Source organism: Berghia stephanieae, chromosome 2, assembly GCF_034508935.2.
Source record: "Berghia stephanieae isolate SIO BIC M18660-M18661 chromosome 2, UCSD_Bste_1.3, whole genome shotgun sequence".
NCBI classification, from domain to species: domain Eukaryota; kingdom Metazoa; phylum Mollusca; class Gastropoda; order Nudibranchia; family Aeolidiidae; genus Berghia; species Berghia stephanieae.
In genome coordinates, this window is record NC_088361.1 from 112,907,903 (window position 1) to 112,926,626 (window position 18,724).

The 18,724-nt window shown below is 33.2% G+C and overlaps 1 protein-coding gene across 3 annotated transcripts in view; it reads left to right on the forward strand.

The window, feature by feature from the left end:
• Positions 1-16,866, forward strand: part of LOC144966274 (uncharacterized) — a 92,310-nt gene extending 75,444 nt beyond the window's left edge. For all 3 annotated transcript variants that reach the window (XM_078902482.1, XM_078902484.1, XM_078902483.1), the window contains exons 15-25: positions 439-541; positions 1,364-1,570; positions 1,942-2,091; positions 3,613-3,853; positions 7,290-7,517; positions 10,369-10,461; positions 11,580-11,785; positions 12,390-12,499; positions 12,853-13,015; positions 14,214-14,350; positions 16,241-16,866. In XM_078902482.1, coding sequence (XP_078758608.1) covers positions 439-541; positions 1,364-1,570; positions 1,942-2,091; positions 3,613-3,853; positions 7,290-7,517; positions 10,369-10,461; positions 11,580-11,785; positions 12,390-12,499; positions 12,853-13,015; positions 14,214-14,350; positions 16,241-16,433 — 1,831 coding nt within the window. In that variant the 3' untranslated portion in view covers positions 16,434-16,866. The remainder of the gene's footprint in view (positions 1-438; positions 542-1,363; positions 1,571-1,941; positions 2,092-3,612; positions 3,854-7,289; positions 7,518-10,368; positions 10,462-11,579; positions 11,786-12,389; positions 12,500-12,852; positions 13,016-14,213; positions 14,351-16,240) is intronic.
• The last annotated feature ends 1,858 nt before the right edge of the window (positions 16,867-18,724 follow it).

Sequence of the window (18,724 nt, forward strand, 5' to 3'; positions counted from 1 at the left end):
ATGATGATGATGGATGGTGTGGTGGTGGTGGTGGTGGTGATGATGAGTTGATGATGTGTGATGATGATGATGATGATGATGTGGTGGTGGTGGTGGTGGTGGTGGTGATGATGATATGATGATTGTGTGATGTGATGATGATGGTGGTGGTGGTGGTGGTGGTGATGGTGATGATGATGATGATGATGATGATGATGATGATGATGATGATGATGATGATGATGGTGGTGGTGATAATGATGATGGTGGTAATGATAATATGATTTCGGCGGGGGGTGGGGGGTGGGGGGGGGGGGGGTAGAAAAGAAAAGAAAAAAGTTGTGAAAAAAATGATATGAAAAAAATTTAATATGTTCTTTAAATTTTCATCTTTCTTAAATCAAGAACACAGAAGATCTCTCCTCACTTGTCTCTAGCTATTTGATTTCTGTATTTCAGTGGCGGGTGTTTAGTCAAATTGTTTGGAAGCAACCTTCAGAGTGTCGAACATCCACGGCTTGAAGTCAGGCATAAGAACAATCCTAGCAAAAAGATGAGTGGTGTAAGTTGACTTTACGTCCATTTTGATTATTAATTTTGAAGTAAAAAAAGAGACAGTCGAGTGGAAATGTCTCGAAGAGTGGAAATATCACAATTTACTGCCAATTGCAATCTTTTGTGGATATATTTGTAAGGAAAAAAAAAAAAGAAAAAGAAAAGAAGAGATTCTAAAAAATTATATATTATACTTGTGATCACTACGCCCATCTTGTATTATGTTGGAATTAACTAAAAAAATGAGAAAAATTTAACATAAAATCAAACTTGTCAAAATCAGGAAATTTTATGTTTTAATTTTGTTTTGTTTGATTTTTTTTTTTTAATTTAAAGTACCAAAACCCACCATCCCCAGTGAAACACATTTGTTCTACTCCAATCTTGTAAGTAAAGAAAGAGTGGTAAAACCAAAGCTAGAGGTGCCTAAATGAGCCAATAAAATGGAGATAAAAAAATAAAGTGAGTAGATGTGACTCATATATAAGGGAACAACACTTATATATGAGTCACATCTACTCACTTTATTTTTTTTATCTCCATAAAGAAAGATTGGGCTGTTGAAATCGGAGTGGGGTATTACAGTAGCACTGTAGAAAGGACTAAACAATGTAGGTACCCCTACTCCATGCCGAATAAGATAAAATTGTCGTGACAAAAACTAAGCGCAAAGCAAATGTCATTAAAATTACCCCCCCCCCCCCCTTTCCCCTCTTAGCTTTACTTTTTATGTATTTATTTTGCACATGGCTCTCTCTATTTTTTTCTCTGCCCCATATTTTATTCACTTTTATTTCAATTTCAACCTTATCTTGGTTTTATTCCTCAGCCATGTCAACATATTCAAGGCCATGTTGTCTGTCAGACACCAAACACTAATAGCCTGTATTCGTCTGGGGTCCCGTTTGAAATGTCTGCAGTCTTTGATGGCGTAATTTTGTATTTGGGGGACATAGAGATAAAACCAGACCCTGTGATAAGGAAAGTTGGGAATATAGAGTTTCAACATCCATTTGAAGACAGCATTTCCATCACGGTGTGTAATATATTATTTTTCTGAAACTTTGTAGTGAATCTTATATCATAGCACCAATTTTTTAAAAAATAAAAATTAGTTGTGTGCGTACTATTATAATCGGCCGATTTGGCATTACATTATATCAAAAATGTTATTGTTATAGCGTGTGTGTGTGTGTGTGTGTGTGTGTTTCTCTTTGTATTATATCTATTTATCTCTCACACATAAAAACCATACAAATATATGTGTCCAATATCCTTATTTCTTTATTTAGCGTTACACACCTTTCTTTAATTTAATAAATTTTGAGTTTGTATTTATCTAAAATGTATTAAGCAATGCAAATCATGAAAATTTGTTTTGTTCTATTTTATAACTTATAACCAAAGGGAACGAATATGTTGTCTGCATGTGAGACAAATGACTACACAGTACACATTGGAGCAATACAATGTACCATTACACATATTTCCAACACGGATATAGAATGTGAGCCACCAACAAGAAAACCTGAAGGTCCTGACAAGGTTCCTATCACTGTAAGTCATTCTTTGTTTGTTTGTTTGTTTGTTTGTTGTTTTTTTAAATTTTGTTTAGTTATTTTTTTTTTGTCTTTTTTTTTTTTAGTTTTTTTATTTCTTTTTTTTCTGGGGGGGGGGGGGGGGGGGGGGTCTGGACATTTATTTAGAACTTGACTTGAAATGCTTAAAATGGAATAAGGTGAACAGTGTAGTATGAACGAATTTAAGAAATAGAAATTGACAGGAGTTAATATTGTAGGTCACCATTTTCAGATTTGTTCAAGAGAAACAGTACGATGTAACTTCTTGTACCCAGTTTCCTTTTTGTGATGTAGCCTGCTGTCTTGTTGTCTTAGTGGGTAAAGTCACAGTTTTAAACTCCAATGGAGACCCTAAGATTTTGTTCTCAAGACCTCTGCGTTTTAAGGGGTTTGTGAAGTCATATTGGAGATGAACTTTCAAATGAATATGATACCTTGAACTCAATTATCTGGTCTTCTTTGGTGTTACTATCAAACAACGGTTATAATTATAACAGCCAAAATTGTTGGATGGGAGAGTGATTGCAAAGTTCTATGCTTGATGTTGTGCTCAGGGATATGGCATAATAATTTCCAGCAATGAGAATCATTGTAATAGAGCTCGTACAAAAGGGCGCCAAACGGGCAATTTGTTTAACATGAAATGGAAATCTGGTTCCACATGGCTTAAATCGGGAATGGATAATTTTACGGCTTTTTAGTTAAGTGGTATTGCTGAACTCGTGACCTGTAGTCCCGGATTCAAATGCTGGAGTTTTGTCTTTAGGAACGGCTCTTTTCACACATATTTCCACCATGCTCAGGTTTGAAATAAGTACCAGGCCAATACCAGAAAAAGATGTAATAGTGCTTTAAAAGGATCCTGTTTTGTCCTTCATATTTAGTTTTTGGCAAGGAACCCGTTGTAAAGGACGTGGAGAACAATAAGTGGATATTGCTGTGTGTAAAAGTTCGCGTTTTATTATAATAATAATAATTACAATAAGAAGAAAAGGAAGAAGAAGAAGAAGAAGAATGAAAGAAGAAGAAGAAGAAGAAGAAGAAGAAGAAGAAGAAGAAGAGAAGAAGAAGAAGAAGAAGAAGAAGAAGAAAGAAGAAGAAGATGAAGAAGAAGAAGAAAGAAAGAAGAAGAAGAAGAAGAAGAAGAAGAAGAAGAATTATTATTATTATTTTATTATTATTATTATTATTATTATATATTATTATTATTATTATTATTATTATTATTATTATTGTTATTATTATTGTTATTATTATTATTATTATTGGTGTTATTATTTTGTTTGTTTTTAGTTTTTTTAAATATTTTCATGTCTATCTATGAAGAGTAAAAGTATAGTTCAAACGTTGATGAGCGTCAGAAAATATGCTTGGCCTTTCTGTCTATTGACTTTGGTGTGACTAAAGGGAATGTTCCTTCAAATTCAAAATCACATTTTATGAAATTTGTGAATTTCACATTTTTCCCCCTTCTTTTCTTTCCCTTTTTAATCTTTAGGTTAGCATTGGAAATATTCAAATGAAAGTTGGTACACTGGAATACCTAGAACTTTATGAGACAACAGGTTTCATCATCATTATCAGCTGCATTGCTTCCCTTATTGTGATCATCATTGCCATCTTAATCGTATGCTATTGCTATCGTCATCGGAGAAAGCAGCCAAGCAGTAACTCGGCACCAAAAAATGCTCATCAAAGCGGGCACATAGTCAACAGACCAATGAACACATATTCAGAATGTGAGTTTTCACCACTATTTTCCTGCCAAACTATATTTAAAGACTAGTGCTTAAATTAGAACTATAGAGGGAAAATTCTCACTACTGTAACAGTAAGTATTTATTAAGCTGCACAGTTTTTTGCTCAAACTGTTTCTGTGTTTTATAAAGTGTTATAGTGTGTTGTTTCTGTATTTTATACATTGTTATAATGTGTACAGATCGAAATAAGATATGATATGCATTTTTTGGCAGTCAATCATTCATAAATATTGTTTTTAAAGCGATCTCTAAGCTCAAACGCTAAAGTGTCAGACTCAAATGCAAAGGAATCAGATTTGATTCCGTTCAATGTTTCTTTTTTATTCTGGGACTAGTTTTCTTAGATTTGGTATTCTGCAAAAGACTGGTGTCCTATTCAAAATTCACTCTTATTGAACTTTCAAAACATCAAATATAAAGAATCCCTTTGTCCAAAGAATGTTTTGACATACTTGGAAATGGACTCGTCTTTGAAACGAAAAGCAGATTGAAGATTACAATTGATTGGGATGTGATTTTTGGGGGTTTTTTGCCTGCTTTGTGCACCCAATCAAAAGGTTCCCAAGAGGCAATCCAACGACTGAACGGCTGTTTTGACTGTACTCAGTGGGAGACATTAATGGTAGAAGGTGACAGGATTGATGAATGGACCGAAACTTTGACATGTTATATTACATTTTGTGTGGATTTATGCGTGGAAAAAAAAGAAATTAAGATATTTCCTAACAATAAGCCATGGGTTACAAAGCGACTTAAATATTTACTCAATGAAAAGAAAATTGCCTATATGAGTGGTGACATTAAACTAGAATTTGAAAAGGGAAAGGAGATCAGAAATACAATAAAAGAAGAGAAGGTTGAATACAAAAATAAAATGGAGCGACAACTGAGATCGGGCTGCGCAAGGAAAGCATGGGAGATGATAAAACAAATGGGAGGAGTAGACCAAAAGAAACGAACATTCCCACAAGGAAAAACGAAAACTGATGTCAACAAATTAAATGATTTTTACTGTCGTTTTGACAGGCTCCCACCTGTTCACAACGGTTTGTCAAATGACAATGAGCCACCTCCAGATATTGAAGAAGAAACCGTAAGCTCCCTCTTCCGGAGATGTAAAGAACATAAAGCACCAGGACCAGACAACATTACCGGATCTATTTTGAAAAACTGTCACCAACAACTGGCTATACCTTATACAAAACTTTTTCAAAGGTCAATCGATGAACAATCAGTGCCAGTACTTTGGAAAACATCGATTGTCGTTCCAGTTCCAAAAAAGCGTTGTCCGACCGTATTGAATGACTTCCGTCCAGTGGCGCTTACATCGCTTGTAATGAAATGTTTAGAAAAAATTTTAAAATCTGAGCTCCTACAAAAATGTTATGACCTGAAATTGCTAGATCCGTACCAATTTGCATACCAGCAATATCTCAGTGTTGAAGACGCACTATTAACCGCCACAAATTTGATCTCGAAACACCTTGACCAAACGCCCTCGAATTACGCCAGAATCCTGTTTGTCGACTTTTCGTCAGCTTTTAATGCCATGAACACAGATATTTTGCTTCAAAAGTTGTGCAGCATGGATATTCCAAACTACCTTATTAAATGGTATAAAGAGTTTCTGACCCATAGACCGCAATGTGTAAAATTGGGTGAACATATCTCCAACAAAAGAACGTTGTCGAACGGATGTCCCCAAGGCTGTGTGAGTTCCCCAATCCTGTACATCTTATACACCAACGACTGCAGACCATCCTTTGAAAATTGTTTTATAGTGAAATATGCAGATGATACTGCTATTCTTGGCTTATTAAAAGATAAAGTTACCGAAAAGAATTATTTCAAACAAATAAATATATTCACCGATTGGTGTAAACAAAATCAGCTTGAATTAAATGTTGAAAAAACGAAAGAACAAGTGTTTGGTGTAAAAAATAAAAACGACTTAAAGTGTGTGGCGATCGGTAAAGATGATGTTGAGATAGTTGACTATTTTAAATATTTAGGAATAACCATTGATAGTTCCCTCAATTTCTCTCAACATATTAATATAATATCTAAGAAAGTTGCCCAAAGATTATACATCCTAAGGAAATTGAGAACATTTCAAGTAAGGAAGAAAACTATGTTAAGAGTTTATGACTCATTGATTAAAAGTGTAATTGCGTTTGGCTGCACCATATGGTTTGGAGGATGCCGACTTAAAGATAAATCAAAAATTTCAAAATCTATCAAAGAGGCATCAAAAATAATAAACCATCCTCTTGATGGAGTAGAAAGAATTCACGGAAAAGCAATAGAAAGGAAAGCATTCTCAATTACCAACAATAAAAAACATATTTTATACCATGAATTTAGTCTTTTACCATCTGGGAGAAGGTTTTGTCAGATTAAATGTAGAACTAACAAGTATAAATCAACGTTCGTTCCATCAGCAATAAAAATTTTGAATATTTCATATGGTACAGAAAAACCAAGGATTGATTCGTTGACTGATTAACTGATTAATTTATTTAATGTAAGATTAACTGACCAATTGATAATGATGATAATTTTTGGTGTCGAATTGCCACAATCGTAACAAATTGAAAACGAAATGAATATGTTTATATTGTGTATATCGCACGTGTGAAAGAAAGAAAGAGAGAGAGAGAGAGAGAGAGGAGAGAGAGAGAGAGAGAGAAGAGAGAGAGAGAGAAAGAAGAGAGAGAGGGGGAGAGAGAGAGAGAGAGAGAGAGAGAGAGAAAATAAGTAGGAGTGAAATATCTGTTCAATCTTAGTTATCGTTTAACATTATAACAAGTGTAACTAAATGACAAATTGCCATATTTATGGACAATAAAGATCTATTATTATTATTATTATTATTATTATTATTAAATAAAAATGTGTCATTGCGTTGTTTTCACCTATCAATGTGGTATAAATCTGTTTTTGTAATTAAATTGAAGCTTACATTCAACTTCACATTTCTTCGAGCTTCGAGCAGCAACATTTACATTATAAATTAGGGAGAAATCTCATTAGGATTGATTGTTTTGTAGAGTCTTACTTTAAAATTATTGTAAAATGCACACTATTGTCATATCACAATAAAGTATCCACAACAAGATTCAGATGGTTGGATGGGAGAGTAGTAGGCGTCGTTCAAAGCTTTAATGTCTTTTATTAAATGGTCTAATATAAATAGTTTTGCTAGACGAATTAAAAATATTTTAAGAGAGCTTCACTTAAATAATACCATAGAGACTGTCGAAAGAAATGCTCAGAACAACAAAACTTTGCAAAGGTGATTTTATAGGGCTCGACGTTTTCAAATTCAATTTAAACCTAGGATTCTATGTTAATAAACCAAGAATATTTTTTTAAAAGTATGATTCACTTACATTTTTTCCCGTTCATAATTCAGTAACAAGTGTAACTAATGACAACGCTTATAGCAATGGTCATAATGGCACCATCCGAGTGGAATCTGTATTCTTGGAACCTAAGAAGGGTATTGTCAACACAGCAGCAGAGACCAGTGTGCTGGAAGATGAATTTCTACCTCATGTAGACCCTGGATTGAAAGCAGATGTGACATCTTGTTTCATTGGGGGTGGCAGCTTTGCTATTGGTACACTGTGCATTTTAGAGGGTAAGTCTTTAAGTGAATAGTCAAACGTATATAGTTTTACCAGACGAATTTAAAATGTTTTGAGAGAGCCTCACTTAAATAATACTATGAACAGGCACCTCGAGTTGTCGGTATATGATACAGGCGCGCTATAAATGATTTACATTAAGATAAGATAAGGTAAGATAAGATAAGATAAAATAAGATAAGATGAATTACAATTTTATTTATCCACTTCTGGAAATTTGCATAGGGTATTGCCATAGACTAATGAATTTCTGAAAATAATTAAGCAAATAAATAATAAAAAGGAAATATAATGACATAGAAGTAAACCAACAAAACCAAACACAAAAAATATCATACCTCAAATTCTCTCTCTCTCTCTCTCTCTCTCTCTCTCTCTCTCTCTCTCTCTCTCTCTGTTCACTCACTCACTCTTTCACACACACACACACACACACACACACACACACATACACACACAAACAAACGTTCTTCTTCTCTCGCATCACCCTAATATATTTCGTACCTTTTTATTCTCTATAATTACCTATAATATATTAACATCCACTGTTCACCCATCGGCACTGTCCTTGATCTCCATCTTAAGCTACTTTGAGAAAGTTTTCTCGAGGTAGAGGGTACAAAGGAATTTTTAAAACGTTCTGTTCTGGATTTAAAACGTATTACCTTGCCTGATCTACCTGACGTTTTATATTCTAAAAATATAGGATGTTGCTTATCTTTCACGATGTTCAAACCGTTTTTATAGGAATATTCTTCATAGAGGGAATTTTGTGTAGGCAGGATGGACTCTACAATGCTTTCGACTCTTCTTACAATTTTATCTATTCTTTCTCTATCCCCAACAGTGATTGCCCCATCCCAGCCTCTGATTCCAAATGTTATAACATTTTGAATTATTGACAAATAGAATTTATTAAGGATTTCTTTTTGAAACGTGAAAAGAATTTATTTTTCTAAGGAAAAATAATCTAGAATTAAATTTTGAACAAATATTATTATTTACATGCAAATGTCGTTTCAGCTTGTTGTCAATGGTAAATCCTAGATATTTATAGGAATCAATAATTTCTACAAGGTACAAATTGATACTCAATTATTAGGTGCACACTGTGATTTTTGTTTAGTCGAAAATCAACTATCATCTCTTTTGTTTTTTGAACAGTAAGTATTAGAAAATTATCCTTACACCAGTTTACAAATTTTGCCACCTCCTCAAAGTAAGCAACTCTGAGTCACGAATAAAACCCCGAATAACTGAATCGTCTGCAAACTTAATAATTTTTGTATTATCATAGTGAGCCCTGTAGTGATTTGTGTAGAGGGTATAGAGGGTTGGTGACAAAACAACATTGAGGGGCTCCCGTGTTTAATAGCTTTATACTAGCAAAACTGTCATTTAAGTTTACATACTTAACTCTATTTGTTTAAAATTCCAAAATCCAAGCTATGATGCTGTTGCTCACGTCTAAAAGCTTTTCTATAAGCCCTGTAGTCATGTGTGTAGAGGGTATAGAGGGTTGGTGACAAAGCAACCGTGAAGGGCTCCCGTGTTTAATATCTTTAGACTAGAAAAACTGTCATTTAAGTTTACATGCTGAACTCTATTTGTTAAAAATTCCATAATGCAAGCTATGATGCTGTTGCTCACATCTAAAAGCTTTATTTTATCGTAATATGTGGTTAAATTATATTGAATGCAGAAAATATGTCAATAAAAAGGAGCCGTACATATGATATTTTTTTCTTCGAGGTGTTTTAGGATGTTATTTACAAATACAATATAGGCAGTCTCTTCATTTCTACTTCCTTTATAGGCAAACTAGTGTGAACCTAGCTTATCCATTACTTCATTTAAAAGAAATCGGAAAACAAATCTCTCACTTTCATAACTATTGGTGTTCACGCCACTGGTCTGAGGTCATTTAAACAATTAATATTCTTTTTGTTTGGAACAGGGATAATTTCAGAGGTCTTCCACAAATCCGGTATTGCATTAAGAGAGAGTGACATGTTAAAAATATGTGTAAAAACATAAGCCAGTTGGTTTCAGCAAGTTTTAAAAATTTTATCACTAAGTTTATCTGGCCCACATGATTTGTTGACATTTAATATTATTATTATTATTATTATTATTATTATTATTATTATTATTATTATTATTATTATTATTATTATTATTATTATTATTATTAAGTAGTCAGTTGGGTGTAGGTAACTTTGATGGAATAAAAAGAACTTAAATCAAATCAATATAGCGTTGATAGAAGAGTTGTTACGAAATGTTCTTGGAAAACAGACCTCAACAGACCCCCCCCCCCCCCTCCACCCCCCTAAAAACATATAATAGCTTTAATTACAACTTTATTTTTAGATTATTTTTTTTACTTTCAAAAGGTTTTTCCTTATAGACTTACTAATCAATTTTGATTATGAAGTTATTGTCATAAATGCATTGTTTTATTTTTGTTTTTGTGTTTGTCTGTGTATTTTCCCTCGATACAAGCATTGAAATAGCAAATCAAATGTAAATAATGAGATGTTGATTATTCCCATTAACAGATCAAAAGCCTCATGTTAGCACTGAAATTATGCAAGAATTCATACTTTTAAAGGAAAACTTTAGATAACGAGCGACTATTTAATAAAGTATTCACATTTCGAAAAGTATCAAAATGTAATAATGAAAACAAATTCTAAAATCATTTCAAATTATGTCTTGGAACTGGATATGGCTTTCCGCGATATAAGTATAAGTTGAATCTCAGGGGCTTTTTTATACGTGAATTAGAGCCATCATATGGTTTCAATAAAAAGTTGAATTTTGTTCTCTTTTTCTTAACAGGTCAAAATGCCAAACTGACAGATGGCACCCTACAGAGACAACGAAGTACAGGACAGAAACTTATTGTCAAAAGTTTTACGGGCACTATACAAGGTATATATGATATATTTACTAATTACCTTGTGCCTGCATTTCAACAGCAACAAACAATAAGATAAATTCATGGTATGATAGGATATTATATATATATATATATATATATATATATATATATATATATATATATATATATATATATATAAACAGTCCACTTCGATTACACTGAAGTCTAAGGGATTAAAGGTCAGTGTTCATTATAACTGAAGTTTCGTTGAATCCGATTTGTCATTTTTGATCGTATTAAACAAGGGATATAGCCTTGTGAGTATTTGAAGTTGATAAAAATAAATGGAATAATTCCCCCCTCCCTTGCCCCACAAGCCCCACGACACTAATAGGAATGACCCTCAACCCCTTCTTGACAAGGTTTAAATTAATGGGTCATCACCCCACTTCACCCTATCCCCCTCTCCCCTTCCATTCATGGCCATTGTCTCATAATTATAATCTTCTTACTCCCACGAATCCCATTCTTCATTCGAGGGAGGGGGGGGGATACGTGTACACACCCAAGCAGTCACAAAAAGACAAAATTATCTCATTGTGATGTAACTCTAAGTGTGAATGTCATTTTGCTGCTTGCACTCACTGGGTCATGTTATTGCTTGCCATACATACACATACATGCATTGCCCACATGCCCTGATTGTTAGTGTATAATTTATAAGCGGTCTACTTGTGTCATAATGCTCATTGAGTTCGAAAAAACGATACAATATTTCTAAATACTTGTCTTGTCGACAAGCTTTTTTCAGTTTTGATTACTTCGTTGTAGCCGAGGTATGTAGTTATAAACTTCGTTGAATGCGAGGTGGATTTTATTAGTGTCAAATAGGGGGGGGGGGGGGGAATTTAAAAGATTTGATTGAATCCGAGGTTTCGTCGAATCCGAGGTTGTTGTATCCAAGGTGCTCTGTATTAACTTTTTAGTATAAAAAGGTATTGCTTCCAGAAGAAAATGTTTGTTTTTTTCGAGATTACTTTGAAAATCAGCAATTTCTTTATTTGACTATAAACTCAATGATCGGATTTTCATGACTATATTTCTCACAAATTGAAATTGCAACTTTTTAAATTAATACAATTATGATGTTTTTTTTCTATTTTTTCAGAAACACTCCAAGAGCCAGGGTATGAGAATTCTCCTCTTCAAGCTTGGGCCCAACAAGTTTTAAAAGAATGTTTACGTTTTAAGAAATATAAACACAATCACCTAATGCACACAATAGGAATCTGCGTCGATCATCACAGAGTTCATATACTTTATGAGCATATGAGCAAAGGACCCTTGAAAAATGTCGTATTGGACACGCAGCAGGTTTGATATTATTATGACTTCATGTTGATCACTTGTGATAATTTATGAAATTAAACTTCAAAGGTTTTACATTAAGCAAGATGAATATCTATCATACATATCTACACATTTGTTTTTGCATTAACCATAGTATCTGGACAACAAAGTGGACTGATAGGTTTATTTATTATATATATATATATATATATATATATATATATATATATATATATATATATATATATATTATTATATATTTTTTTTTTTTTTTTTTTTTTTTTTTAATGAGAATTGGTGGGTACTTGTAGGTACGAGAGTGCTCGAGAGCATATAAAAATAAATAAGGTCACTCACGCTTTTTTTTGCCGATACAATTGTTTCTATGTCCTCCATTTCGTCAATCGACATTTATCCGTAGTGTGCTTTTTCTTTTAGTTGAGTAGTGTGCTTTTTCTTTTAGTTGAGTTCGAACTCAACTAAAATAAAAAGCACACTATGGATAATTGTCGATTGACGAAATGGAGGACCTAGAAACAATTGTATAGGAAAAAAAATGTGAGTGACCATATTTATATATACATATACATATATAATTATATTTCTCCGTGTGCTTTACTAATTTCAGGACTACAGTGTTCGGAAACTTCTCGGTTTTAGTCAGCAGGTTGCTGAAGGTATTGCTTATTTAGCCTCTAAAGATATCACTCACAAGGATGTTGCTTCAAGAAATTGCATGTGAGTTGTTAAACTTTCACAAGACTGATAATGGCAAACTTAAGAGTCTGTCGAACTTAGGCCTGTAAAAAGTAATTACAAATCTCTTTCACTATGGGAGGCATGTATGGTACTTGGGAAATACATTTAATTTAAAAAACAAATCTTAACTTCTATACTATATGTTGCAAATATAGACAAACTGATAATATTGTATTATAACGTTCTTATTGATCAATAGGAATGAGGAGTACTGTTCTCAGTTGTAAAACAATTTTTTTTTAAAACCTTTCACAAACAAATCCTACTTTATGCCTGTCATCATTGTAAACAAACTCATTATACTGTCCTCTCATTGTCTTAAATTTCACCAGGGTTGATGAATACTCAGTTGTAAAACTTGGGGACGCATCTTTTGCCTGGGATTTCTACTCACATGAATATGTGTACAACGATCAAAGAGAACGATACTTGCCCTTACGATGGATGGCACCGGAGAGTATTGAACATGGTTATTATGACATGAGGACAGATGTAGTAAGAATGCATTTTGAGTGTTATAAAATCCATTCAACGGAGGAGTGATTATCAATTATTTTTTTGAACTAATATTTTGTCGTAAGGAGAATATTTCCCGAAAGTTACTTGGATGTCGTTTTGTATGTATTATATTAAACCTCTTTTTATAACAGTCATTCATTCTTTAAGGGTTAACATAAAATATTGATACTGTGTAATGAACAAAACTTGGCTTGGACTTTTTTTTTTTCTAAGTGAGAGAAAGTGAACAAATGAATTTTGAAAAAAAAAAAAAGAATATGGGAATAGACCTCTTGTCCTTAAAACTGTCTATTTAAATCCTTAATTAAGATTAAATAAAATAGTTATAACATTTCAATAACACCGAGAGCCATTATCAACAATGTTTCACTACCTTTTGGATAGGGTTCTTTAAATAAGAGACATCTGCCAATGAGAAGGGCTGAATAATATGATTTCTTGGTGTGTATATTTTTCATTTCTTTAATGGATTGATAGAAATACGATTTTTAAAATATGAAAACCATTTACCAGTTGGTCAGCTACTAGATTTTTAAAAAATAAAGTTTAAGAGTCTCTTGAGAAAATAAGTTGTTTTCAGGTTGCAGATATTTTACAACAGTTATCACTACATCACTAATTTTTCTGAAATAGGTTGTTTGAGAACTTAATTGATTTACAATCCAATCATCTCAATATAGCTATTTTATTTTTTGTTTGCTTCACTTTGAAAATCATTGTTGCTGCATTTCTGGTTAAGCTGGTGAGGGCTTTATTATTCATAGTCAACATGTTTTATCCGACTTGTACACCAAAAAAAAAATTAAAAAAAAAAAAAATTAACTGATAAAGGGAATTCATTCATCCACTCGAGAAAGGTCTGTATGGAAATGAATATGATTTTAAAATATAATTTTCCCTTTCATACTCTGGTTACAGTTTCGTCCTTACACTTTCAACAAGAGAATAAGACTTTGGTCTCAGTAGATTTTATGTCAAGTCAAATTCAAACTGACCTCCGACCCCTTCACTCTCCCAGTTATCCATACCACACACTTCTGTAAAGGATCAAATGTAATCTCTGGTGGTTAATTAACAATCATATTGTAATTTGCTTTTGGCAAACTGTACTCTATGGCATGAAGCGTAATAAGTTGATATCAACATTTCAACTAAATTTTTTTTTATATTTCAGTGGTCATTCGGTGTTCTGGTGTGGGAATTACTTACACGAGGTTGCCTCCCTTTCCATGAAGTGGTTGACTCAGATGTTGCGGATTACATCTTGAACGGATACATACTTGGAAAACCGGAGACCATTTCTGATGATCTGTGAGTGATGACTTTACTACTTGATACAATATTTTTGCTCTTAACCAAAAATAAAACCCAAAAAAAAACATGCACCACCTTGCACGCAAATGGAAATAGTCTCTCACACACATACACACACACACATACACACACACACACACACACACACACACACACACACACACATATCAATTCCCTTCATAGTTATTACAACTCTTAGCACAATGTTATCCTGACAATTTGCTCTTTTTATACCTACAACATAAAATTCCATCAGTATTGAAAAACTCAAGGGCCTTTAAAATTTATTTTAGTTTACGCACCATTTTGACATGAACTTACTGTCTGAAACTCAGAATACAATTAGGGCCTGCTTGCTCTTCACTTAAGATAACCACAAATATGTTATTACTGATATGTGCCTTTTATGTCATCAAGTCTATTTTGCTCTCGAATTGTACCACATATTTATTGTCTATATTATCAATAATCACAGACCATTAGGTAATAAATGGTGGATTATGAGTATGAGTTAATGCGTATTATTATCATTTTTCCTTTTCCTTTTTTAAAGCTGTGTAAAACGTAAATTTAAGGCAATGCTTTTCAGTCTTTTCATCATAGTTTGTCATCGTTTTGTTAATATAACAAAGACGGAAAATAAAGTTTACATTTTTCAAATGTGGTCAGTTTATTGATTTATTTGGTTCAGCTGTTTTCCATTTAAATGATATTCGCTGTAATTTATCACTCAATGATATTCATTAATTAAGGTGTGTTTTAGAATTGAATTAATTTTCTGCCGCTCAATATGTATGTCTCTGAATATCAACATCAATTATATATTTCAAATTCTTTTTAACTCACTCAACCCTAACACCGACTATATCCGTAGTTTACCCAGGGTTACTTTTACCCCATGCCAATTTATTATATTTTTTCTGAGACAAATTATAGGTGTAGTATCAAAGCTAATGTTTTTAGTTTTTACATGTTAATGCTATTGAATAAAACTATCTGAGTACATGCTCATTTTTAATACATTTTTTTCCAATTTTGAAAAGTAGCAAAAATTTATAGGATTGAGTGAGTTAATGAGCTGTTTCAGTTTCATATTCTTATAACACCCCTTTTGGGTTTAAGTATGATGATTGTTTAGACACATTTATAGCAAATGCTAAGACATGGAACAATCCTTCACAACAGGCAAATATATTTCTATCCCAAAACCAAATGGAACTCTTTGCCACATGAAATAGTATCAGCACCAACAATTGAACAGTCTAAAGCAATGTCGAGAGCATTCATCAAATGCTGCACCTGTTACCAAAATGATAATAATATTGTGGAGTGTGCCCGGGATGGCCGAAGACATTCGGACACCGGTGTGGACCGCTATTTAGTTCATGAATATCCGGGCAGGCCAACCAAGGCATCTACATATGGATTGTTTATTGGGATGGGCTTGTGACAATACACCAGCGGACCTTTGTCCCTGTATTTAACTCTTAAGCAACAATAAGGTGGTGACCCATTAGGAGTGCGGCTATGTGGTCTTGTGGTAGGACACTCGCTTTCGGATCGGAAGGTCCTGGGTTCAAGCCTCACTCGGCGCATAGTTGAGTCCTTGAAAAAGGCTCTCTACTCACATTCTCTCACATACTCGGGTGTAAAATGAGTACCTGGCAGTTAACAGCGTTGTCTCTGTCCGAAAAAATTGTAATATCGCCTAACAGGCGTCATGTCTCGTCCTACATGTTAAGTTTTGCTGTTGGCCAGGGACCCCTATGTAAAGCTCTTTGAGCATGTTTAGTGGATATTGCGCTATAAAAAAAGCTCAATTTCTTATTTTTTATTTTTTAGGAGTATTATGCTTATTTTCACACATTACCTTTATTTGTAATACAGGTATAACTTGCTACGCAGTTGTTGGGCACCAGAGAATGAAGGCCGTCCCTCTATAGCAGCTGTATCATCAGCCCTTTGCAACATCCTAGAAACTGATGATGACGATAGTACCTATGCAAACATGGCCACGCCAAGGGTGAGACCTAGCTCAGGAGCCCAGTTTTACAGCTCAACAAACATTAGTGGTGTATGAATAGAATGAAATTTCAATTCATTTTATTTTTGATTGTTCTGTTTTTTTTAAATGGTATAATAGGAGAACGAAAGATAATCCTGCTTATTCAATACTTCACCATCTGTCTTTATAAATATCAAAGCAATATTTGAATGAAAGGGTGTAATGTAATGCAGATAACTTAATTGCGCAAAAACCTGGCCATTTGAATTATATCTTGCTATTTTTATAATTTGGTTTTACAATTATTTGAAAGGATAGATCACGAATGCAAGACTGCCCGTTTATATATCCATTATAAAATTAAAACATTGATTACTTTCATGCATACATAAGGACCCCAGAATATATATTCTTATTTTTTGTTTGTTTGTTGCTTTAGGTCTCTTCCAACACAAATGAGGTTATATGAGAGACCGCTGAAACAAAGAAACAAGCAATCTAACAAAAATAGTACAAATGTAAATCAAAATCATAACCTAAAGATATCATAAGATAAATTATAAATAACCAAGAACAAACAGGCAGAAGATTTACAGAAAAAAAAAATATCCCCTGTCAAAAATACAATCACACACCAAAGAAGCAGGATAGGCGAGTAAAGAGAAGAAGAAACGACATCACTATCGGATCGTACACCCATGCGAACATCATAGGTATATGATTCAAGGGTGATGCTCCCATCCAACCACCCGCATATATTCTTACAATCTTAATATATATGTACTTTGCAATAGACTAGCATCCTATCCAAAGGATAGCAGGCAATTACCATTGTCCGATTCACGCTGTCGAAACCAGGATAAACTCCAGCTCCATGGGCTTAATGGCTTTAAAGGACTACTACTACTTTTATATGCTTATATATATATATATATATATATATATATATATATATATATATATATATATATATGTTATTTGTGTGTGATGTGTTGCACTATGATGGACTGTTACGTGTTGCTGTACATTTAAAAGATTCAACTCGTGCTCCTCCCTCTCTCAAAATAAGTGAACAAAATAATATTGTGGGATGTGATCTAGTTGAACTGGACATGACTTTAAGTATAAGAGTTGATCGAACTGTAGTTGGTTTCTCTTCCATTGTTCAGCAATACTGTGATTATGTATAATTATGTTGCCATTAGTAACTTCTTACACTTAATTGTTACAATATTAGATTTCATTACCCCAGAGTTAATTGCACTTTCTGTGGCATTAAATAAACAGTAACAATTGCCTGATACCCTTTGGATGAGATACAAAGTACCTACTTTCTGCCAGATCTAACAGACCTAGCTTCTCAATCACTGCTACTGCGAGTAGGATAGAGGGGTTGGAAGTTCAATTTTTGTGAATCAAGTGTTCTTCCACTTGAGATATCATTTCAATACATATGCATCTCATATTCTCTAAAGTCATGTCCAGAAATGCTTTGTGTGTTCTTGTATATGAATGTGTTAAATGATAATGTTGGTATTTTGAAACAGTGTTGCCATTTCTTACTTAATAATTATTTGTGATCAAGAATGCCAAATGACATGAAATGCTCATCGCGTAAAGTTTTATATATGTATAATTTCTTCAGCTGACATTGTCTTTCAAAGTTAGAGAAAGTCATAAATTATTCTCATTATTCCCCATGATAATTACACATAATTTTTCAGTGATATTCTCATTATTATGATAAAAAATAAAGTGAGTTGTAATGCAACACTAAAAAAACCCATATATTGGTGTTATGTCTAGCATTGAGTATATACATTTGAAAAGATGTAAAATTATAGATTGCATAAAATATTTATGGATTCAACTATGCATTGCCTTTTTAATGAATTTTTAGGACGTATTGTATATATTATATTGTTGATTAAACATCATTTTATTTTTAAGAATGTGTCTTTTGAGTGATTGAAAAAGAAAAATCCATCAAAAATGGAGCCTTGGTACAGGACAATCTGAAAAAAACAATTCTATTCACTTAAAGTCAACGTTAGATGGGAGTCTTGTCCTTTTCCCCCATTGATTAGTTATAAAAATCGTGATAATGTCGACAACTTCAACAAGAATTCTGCTTAAAGACAGTAGTGTAAAATGGACAGGCATTGAAAGAATTTGTGTCTAAGGGTATTAGTTACACACCACCCTGTCCACACACATTGACAAGATTACTGTGTCAATGTAATTTATTTTGACAATAATCAAAATATGCTGTCTGAAGTGTTAATCCGAGTACAAATTAGTTTATAAATGTTAACTTCAATAAATAACATATGACATTAATATTTCGAGTTTCCGCTTTATCAAAA